Here is a 9,318-nt window from a genome sequence, read left to right as displayed (position 1 = left end):
CCCGAAGTTAACACCGAGCTGAGGGAAATAGGATTTCCGCCTCCCTCCGGCCCTGCAGAGAGGCTCCAGCTGTTCAGAGTAAGGAATTCGTAGGTAAGCGGTGGTTTCTCCTCCTTCTGAGGGCCTCTTTTCTCTCTTGACATTTGCTCTTTCTCACTCCTGAACGCAGGAGCCTGGCGGGTTTTGTCCTTTTCCCTGGACAGCACTGCCTGGGTCACCGCTGTCCGGCAGCTGCTATTTGTCCACCCCAAAAGATGTCCCCACGACTCAGTAGTAACCAGACGGTCCCCAGGGACTACTACGGCCAAATTTCCGCTATCCCCGCTATGGGAATCGGGCTTTTCCCGCAGAAAACGCCAGGAATCTAGAGAAAACTCCCTAAGTCCCTAGGCCCCAAGGAGACACTCTCCCCCCACCCCCGCCCGCTGTGAATACCAGCACAGCAGCCCCTGGGGCTGCAATGTGATGAGCGTGTTCTTCCCGTCGCAAACACAAGGTAACGAACAGCATGCATCGAAGACTTTACTAGGAAGAGATAGCCCTTTAGGACGCACCGCTCTTCCTCCGCAGATGGGGAGTGGGGAGAAATGTTTGTCCCGGGAAAATTTGCCTCGGGAATAAAATTTGCCAGACTAGCTGCACCAGGATGAGCTCGGTGAGGAGGAAGAAACCCGCACTGGAGGAGGTGAGGTCGAGTGCTCGCGCACCGGTGCACGGACTGGAGATTTCCAGGCCCTGCGCTTAGCCTGTTCAAGCCAAATGCACGGTTAAAGAGGCTAGTGAGGCAAGCTTGAGGAAAAGGCCATGAGCCCAGAAAAGGCATGACACGTCCAAGATTTGGAAGTCAAGAGCAGGAAGGCGCCACGATCCCGCCTACTGTGCGGAGGAATCAGCAAGTCTCCCAGCTCCACCCCCGCAGCAGTGATGCAAAGAGGACAAACACCGACGTAGGGAGAGGGAAAAAAAAGAACAACTCCAGGGAGAACAACTCCAGGCAACCAGCAGTCTTCCGCCGCTAGAGCGAGAGGGAGCGAATCCTGAGCAAACAAGCACGGCATAAATACTTGAGCTGGGAACCCAGCGCTTCCGCAAGCTCAGAGCGCACCTTCCCGACTTCGCTAAAGTTGAAAAAAGGTAGAGCAGGGAGAAGGGCCGGCTCACCCCGCTGAGAGCTGCTCCGTGGGCAGGCGGGACGCTGCTCTGGGAGACGCCCGCTGGAGGATTCGCAGAGCCCGGCCAGCGGCGAGCGCGCGTCGGAGGCGAGGACGAGGCGAGGAGCCCAAGTCCTGCGAGGCGTGGAGGGAGCGTCCCGCGAGAGCTGGGGCTCCGAGGAAGGCGAGCAGGCGCTGCTTAGACAGCATGCGTTTCTCCCCCGGCCCCGACGCGGGCTCCTCGGGCAACTCCAGCCCATGGTGGCCTTTGGTCACCGGTGGTGCCAACACGAGCCAGGAGACCGAACCCTCTGGAGAAGGTAACGGCCCGCCAAAGGACGTGCGCAACGAGGAGCTAGCCAAACTGGAGATCGCCGTGCTGGCGGTGACCTTCGCGGTGGCCGTGCTGGGCAACAGCAGCGTGCTGCTGGCGCTGCACCGGACGCCGCGCAAGACGTCCCGCATGCACCTCTTCATCCGACACCTCAGCCTGGCCGACCTGGCCGTCGCCTTCTTCCAAGTGCTGCCGCAGTTGTGCTGGGACATCACCTACCGCTTCCGCGGCCCCGACTGGCTGTGCCGCGTGGTGAAGCACCTGCAGGTGTTCGGCATGTTCGCGTCCGCCTACATGCTGGTCGTCATGACGGCAGACCGCTACATCGCCGTGTGCCACCCGCTCAAGACTCTGCAACAGCCCGCGCGCCGCTCGCGCCTCATGATAGCGGCCGCCTGGGTGCTGAGCTTCGTGCTGAGCACGCCGCAATACTTCGTCTTCTCCGTGATCGAGGTGAACAACGTCACCAAGGCCCGCGACTGCTGGGCCACCTTCATCCAGCCCTGGGGTCCCCGTGCCTACGTGACCTGGATGACGGGCGGCATCTTCGTGGCGCCCGTGGTCATCTTGGGTACCTGCTACGGCTTCATCTGCTACAACATCTGGCGCAACGTCCGCGGGAAGACCGCGTCGCGCCAGAGCAAGGGCGCAGAGCAAGCGGGTGGTGCCTTCCAAAAGGGGTTCCTGCTCGCGCCCTGTGTCAGCAGCGTGAAGTCCGTTTCCCGCGCCAAGATCCGCACGGTGAAGATGACTTTTGTAATCGTGACGGCTTACATCGTCTGCTGGGCACCTTTTTTCATCATCCAGATGTGGTCTGTCTGGGATGCCAAGTCCGTCTGGACTGGTACGTGCCGGGAAAATAGAGGAAAGTACAGGGATAGATGTGTATGTGCGTGTGTGTGTGTGTGTGTGTGTGTGTGGAGAATACAGCATTTCTTTTCATTGTATCTTCTAGGGCAGTAGTTTTTAAACTTCTGTGTGTACATACAGTCGCACCTTAGAGGAACACTGTTAGGAAAAAGAAAAGCAAATTTCTGGATTCCCCACACAGACATTCTAATTAAGAATGTCTGGAATAGGGCCCAGGACTCTGCATTTGTAGTGTGCCATGATGCTAAGACCGTAATTCCAGAAACTGTGTCTTAGAGTCAGCCAGGCAATTACGACGAATAATGACTTTCTGCCAAATCACTAGCTACTGTATTAATACCATTTCAAGTCTATTGGATTCAGGGAAATACTTTTACTGTCTCAACTGCTTTTTATTGGACTGTGAAATGTACTACAATTAATTTTTTAAATCATGTAGAAATGCCTCAGGGGCAAGTAGAGAAACAGACATATGTTTCTAAAGAAAGCTAGAGAAAGACTCTTTAGAAATTGAGCAATTCCAATTTGGCATTTAGCTAATAATGTTCCTTTCTCATTATGATCTATTTTTTTCTAACAGTGATTACTTTAACACTTTTTTCATGGTATTTCAAAGCAGGATAATTGATAATCTAAATTTGTTAGACTGACTTATTAGTCTTTTACCACTAATTTGACCACACAGCTCTACATGTCTCCATATAACTCTTACAGTAGTTTACTGGAAATGTTCTCTACACCTACTACTGTGTTTGCTTTTAATTTCTTCCCAAACTAGAAAAACTAACTTCGTGGTGACTTGCAAAAAAAAAATATATATATATATATATATATATATATATATTTAATTTTGCATCTTGAAAATATTTTCTTCTAGTAAAGACAAAAACTCAAACCAAATAAATTTCAATGCTTGTTGAAACTCAAACCAAATAAATTCCAATGGCACGGTTGTTATCAGAATGTTTCTGGTAACAGGAAATAGGTATCTGGGAGTAGCTGTCTCCCCTTTCACTTTTTGGAATTGGAGTAGGGGAGGTATGTAATATGCTTTGGAAGTTATATTTGCAAATAAAACATTTCCATATGAATTTAACTTAAATATTCTTACAGACTATAATATTAGCCCTAATAAAAAATGTAATAGAAACACTTTATTTCTGGTTTACTATTATCTTGCTTGATCTTAGAAGCCTCTTAATATTGCCAATCAAATAAAGAAATTCAGTCTAATTATTGCGTTAGCAGGATTTACACACAAGTAATAAAAACTTCACTTGTGCATAGATAGGTTGGTGATTTTCATTCTTTGTGAACACTGTCTTACCCATGGCTCCTGATCACTTTTGAAAGCAGCATCTTAGCACAAAATATAATTAAATAATAACCTGTAATTGTTTTCTGGCATAAAAAGAGTAAGAAGATCCAAGTTTATATGTAATAATCAAGGAAAAGTTGGTGTTTATTGATTATTCTTATTTTTAGAAAAGGTATATTATCAGCACAGTAGCTCCACTGTGAAAGGTTATAATATTTGTGCAGTTTTCCAGTGCTAATTATCATAAAATATTTTAGAATCTTATTGGAATTTCCTAATTCTGCTGTTCATCTTAATATAATTTGTTTGAACCACAATTACAGACGGCTTTCTTTTCAAATCAAACCAAATTTCTAACCAAAAAATAACAACTAAAGCTTATATGATCCAGGGACTTCTGTACAGTTTTCACATTACAAGGATATTTAAAACTACTAAACTTGATCCCTAATGCCATATTTTTTCCTGAGTTATTAGGATAAATATAATTTGGTATACATAGTTATTACGGACTCTTAATATTTCATTAAAATTGTAGCCATTCAGTAACTGCTGTGCTCATTAGCACAGTTTGAGTATAGAAAATACAGATTTTAAAAAATGAACTATTTAATAGATGTAACCGCTGAAAAGTCCCATTTATCCTATTCAAATATTTTGATAGTGTTTTGAAAATACTTGCATTAATTTTAAGGTATCTTGCTTACAAAAATATTTTATAGTCAAGCAATTTTCAAACACTCCTAGTTTCCCTGATTGATAAATGAAATAGTTCATTTTCTTTGCTAATCTAGAATGTTTTTCCTTTTTAATTAGTTAATAGAAAAATGAGTTCATCCAGGGCTCAGTTACTTACATTAAATAATTTCCCTTTATATTTTTTATGCAGAATCGGAAAACCCTACCGTCACCATCACTGCATTACTGGCTTCCTTGAATAGCTGCTGCAATCCCTGGATATACATGTTTTTTAGTGGCCATCTCCTTCAAGACTGTATTCAAAGCTTCCTGTGCTGCCAAAACTTGAAGGAAAGATTCAACAAAGAAGATACTGACAGTATGAGCAGGAAACAGACTTTTTACTCTAACAACCGAAGCCCAACAAACAGTACGGGTACATGGAAGGACTCACCTAAATCTTCCAAGTCCATCAAATTCATTCCTGTTTCAACTTGAGTCTTGAGTTCATGCAACTTGACTCTTGGGATTGACTTTTTGGCCCATTAGCTGAATTGAGCTAGAAATCACAAGAAAAAATGTACTTTATTGATATAACCATAAATCAATTCATTGGGAACAAGACTGTATTTCTAGTTGCGTTTTCACCTTGCTACCAAAAACTATACATTATTTTATACAGAATATTAATGAAAACATGCTGCACTAAAATGTGCAGGTCTAACTCCTGGAAATATAACAGAAGTTATACTTTTAAAGGAAAAAGCATAACCACCCTAGCTTTATATTTTGTTATTGGTGTCTTTTCTTTTCATTTCTAATGTAAATAAGACTTGCTTGGTTTAAAAGTCATGTAATGTACAGCACTGGTTCTGAACAAAAAGAGGTAATCATCAGCCTTAGTACTCAGAGAAAACTTCAGAGAAATTATGTTTTCATCCAATAAAATTAAGTTGTGCATCAGAAAATGCAGCCTTAAACGGTGTCCTGGAGATGAGAGGGCACCTCCAAGAGGCACGAGTATCTGGGCATAATGAGCAGGAGGTAGCCAGTGCAGAATGAAAGGGGAAAGTTCTGTTAGAAACTACCAGTTACCCTGCATTCAAAATGGTAATTTTATAACCAGTGGCGCCCTCCTTTCAGATCTTCACATATTATTGGTCAAGGAAAGCACGATTACTAAGATGCTGAAGGTGAAAGGAAATGTTGTTGACTGGCCAAAAATATCTTTTTTCCCCTATTGTGAGGTTGATTTATAGTCAGATTTGTATGAGGTAAGCCAGATTTTATTAAAAGGGTAGAAAAGGATTGCTTACCATATTCTGTAGACTTTCTCTTGAACTTTGTAACCATATGTTGATCAGTGTTGTAAGGGTATTCTGTGCTATGTTGGATATGAACAAGATCATCTTCAGGTTTGGTGAATTCAGATTCATTGTATGAGTATCCTAAAGAGTGACTCAGGATATAAAATGTCCTCACATATTTAATTAAAAGTAGCTTTGTCTTTCTAATCTCTCACTCATCTGACACTTGCAAAGCAGAGATGAGACAGGGTTCGGACATGAGTGACAGATGGAAAGAGAACTGCTCTGTGCCCAGACTGGCTTCCTTCATTATTAAATGCTTGACTTTAGGCAAGTTTCTTAAGCACATATAAAGCCTCTGTTTTTTTGACTTACAATGGGGTTAATAACACTTACCTCACAAGGTTGTTGTGAAGATGAAATGAAATGAAATACGTAAAAAGAACTTCATAAATAACAAAGTACTATACACATGCTAGCAGTTGCTTGTATTATAGCCTTGGGATCTCCAAAATTGCACAGATGTTTTCCAGTTTATTTTTCATTAACTAGAATTGGTTCATTTCATGGCTGGCATATACAATTCTAAAATTTAAATATAGATCTGCTGATTCATTGGACAGAATTTCCATTGACCACGCAGCTTGACTTCTCCTGCCTGACTAAAGTTTTCCAATTTAAATGTAGAACTTACTTTTCTTTGACTGCAGGTAGATCAAAACCAGCTATGAGCATCAGTTTTTTTCATTTTTACACAGAGATCAATTACACCACTTTGCTGTTATTACATTTTTCATTAATGAAACTCAGTGGTTTTTTTTCTAGCTATTTTGTCTGGCTTCTTCTTAGAGATCATGCAATGATTTGAGGATACATCGTAAATATTTTTGCATCCCTGAGAGAAAGTCATAGTTGCTTTTAATAGTATTATTGAGTTTCTTTTTTTAACTTTGTAGATAAGAAAATGAGAACTGGATGGCACTGTGAGAACCTGGAAGCAAAATCTTCACTCCTCTTCATTCTCCTGTCTTTCGAAATTCTCAGCCCTTTGGCTCCCTGTATTGATACGCCCCCAAAAAAATGTTTCCAAACGCTTTATAGAGATTAGCCCCCTAGGTTTTCAAATTCTTCTCTTCAAAAATAACAAATCTGTCTTTTAAAGGGTACTGTCCAATATAAGCCATCAACTAAATTAATTAAATTATTATTTGAATTAGAGCAGTATTTCAGTAACCTGGCACTCTAAGACTGAGTGCTTTGACAACTCTTTGCTAGTTCAGAAACTAAAGCCTTTTGGTTTGGAACTAAGATGAATCCATTTTTTTTCTAAATCCATTTCCAAAGTAAGAACCTCAGAACCTATAGACCCTGCTTCAAAGTGTTGATATATACCCCCTAGCAAAACAATTTAATTTCAATGTTATTTCTGAGAACAGCTCTCAAAAAATGTTCATATCAATCTACCCAGCTGTATTTTTCTCCTTTTAAATGTATTGAGAGGTGAGATAGAGAAAATGGGCTGGAGAGACACAAGATCTGGGTGCTGGTTCTACACCAGGCAAATATGTGGTCTCCGCGGTTTAGGCTGAGAAGTTTCATCTGTCTGGTTGCTAAATTTTCTCAATGTTATGTACCCAGAAATGGAATTCACATATCTCAAAACAATATTTCAAATGGGAAGGAAACTACCTGCCTGTCTATTTCAGAAGAAGGGAAACTGAAAAAGTATTCAGGAAGGGAAGTTTTCCTTTTCTTGACCAAAGAGAAGAAGACCTGAGATATTATGCCAAAATGACAGCTTACAGTCAAGAAAAAATGTGTTGCAGTGCTTTATTTTTCACAGTTAGCAGTGGGAAGATCCTGCAAGAATACAATTTTAATGCCTCTGTGACTATTAGGAATGTCATACATAAAAAATATCCATAAATAGGGAGAAACCAGTCTATTGGGCATTTGATGAATATTAACTGATGATGGTAAAGAAACAATTTAGAGTGCATTATTAAGTGCTTAGTGGGTTAATTTTGGAGTGTATATTTTAAGGTGTAAAACTACTAGGCTTTTATTTTGAAATTTCATTGGGAACACAGTTGTGAAGGAAATTAGTGAAATTCTTGGGTTAATTACATACTTGTTCTACATATAGAATTTCCATCATCATCCAAGAAGTCTTATGCCATGATTGAGAGAAGGGTGTGGTTTTAGAGAAAAAATACTAAGCAATCTTAGTGATACACAGGACTCTGCCAAGCTTACTACAGTTTCTAGAATGGACAACCACTAATGATTAAGAAACACAACTTTTATCTGTTATTACACAAGTGAAAAAACCCAATTAAGTTAAAGTTTGATGTCTTTCAGACTCTAAAGCCTATATTTTTGTAACTTAATTGGACTTTTGGAGTGTTAAATTATGGCTTCAGAGTTTGACTGTACCTAAAATATAGTTAGATGCCAATTAGGGAGAAATTAAACCTAATCCTTCACCCCAAATATCAGAGATTAGACAAACCCATGTTAATTGGAGCCTTATGGATATTCACATTGGAGGCAATAGCGTTATTTAGAGTAAGCCCAGGACAGGGCTGTCTGGGATGCTAGTTCTGGAAGTGCAGAAGCAGCCACTGTATCCCTGCCCACCCCCTCCATGCACCCTTTTGGTACCACTCTGTCATTGGCAACATTTGGAATCATAAGTAACAGAGGACCTTGAGTATTAGAGAATGACTGTTGATTAGAATTGGACCTCAGCCAGTTTGAGCCAAAATTTAAGCACTATTCAGAAGAAAGTTTTTTTCTTTTGAGTGCCTAAGACAATGTAAATGGTTCAAATCACAAATTGTATGGTTCCATTGTATACATAAGCATTTTAAGAATATTGTTTTAACATAATTATTAGGCATACTAAATTACAATAAATTAAAATGTATATGTGACCTGTAGTATGTCATGTTATTATGGCTAAATATTAAATGCCCTTTTTTACGTATTTGTGTATGTATATACCCACATTTTTACATTGATTTATATTGTTTTTTTTTTTTTTTTTTTTTTTTTTGAGATGGAGTTTCGCTCTTGTTACCCAGGCTGGAGTGCAATGGCGCGATCTCGGCTCACCGCAACCTCCGCCTCCTGGGTTCAGGCAATTCTCCTGCCTCAGCCTCCAGAGTAGCTGGGATTACAGGCACGCGCCACCATGCCCAGCTAATTTTTTTTTTGTATTTTTAGTAGAGACAGGGTTTCACCATGTTGACCAGGATGGTCTCGATCTCTTGACATCGTGATCCACCCGCCTCGGCCTCCCAAAGTGCTGGGATTACAGGCTTGAGCCACCGCGCCTGGCCCATTGATTTATATTCTAAATAATAATTAAAACAAACTATTATAGAATGAATAAAATATTTTTGTGTTCCAGGGTTAAATTGTTAATAACAAATTCAGGAAAGAAAATCTGAGGATAAATTTGATTTAAATACCAGAATAATTATTATTAATGTAAAATAGTATTTTCACACATCAAGGTAGTTGTCTTCATACTACAGAATTTCTGACTTAAATATATTCTATAATGCTTTAATTCATTACCATAACAAATGAACTAAGAATTAATGTTACATCTTTAGTATTCCATTTTTTGGAGCTGTTTTTCAAGTGTTCTAT

The 9,318-nt window shown here is 40.8% G+C and overlaps 1 protein-coding gene across 1 annotated transcript; it reads left to right on the top strand.

The window, feature by feature from the left end:
- Positions 1-589: 589 nt before the first annotated feature.
- Positions 590-8,661, top strand: AVPR1A (arginine vasopressin receptor 1A). The gene is made up of 2 exons (XM_003926517.4): positions 590-2,329; positions 4,563-8,661. Exons 1-2 carry the CDS (start codon positions 1,360-1,362, stop codon positions 4,847-4,849), a joined length of 1,257 nt encoding a protein of 418 aa, XP_003926566.1. The 5' UTR covers positions 590-1,359; the 3' UTR covers positions 4,850-8,661.
- The last annotated feature ends 657 nt before the right edge of the window (positions 8,662-9,318 follow it).

The sequence above is a fragment of the Saimiri boliviensis genome, chromosome 7 (assembly GCF_048565385.1).
Source record: "Saimiri boliviensis isolate mSaiBol1 chromosome 7, mSaiBol1.pri, whole genome shotgun sequence".
NCBI lineage: Eukaryota > Metazoa > Chordata > Mammalia > Primates > Cebidae > Saimiri > Saimiri boliviensis.
This window is presented reverse-complemented; position numbering and strand designations above follow the sequence as displayed.

What these genes read in the sequence shown, in the direction of transcription:
- AVPR1A (XM_003926517.4), top strand. Translation starts at nt 1,360, where the DNA reads ATGCGTTTCTCCCCCGGCCCCGACGCGGGCTCCTCGGGCAACTCCAGC. An exon ending in TGCCAAGTCCGTCTGGACTG is followed by an intron (nt 2,330 to 4,562) that starts GTACGTGCCGGG and finishes TTTTTTATGCAG; the next exon opens with AATCGGAAAACCCTACCGTC.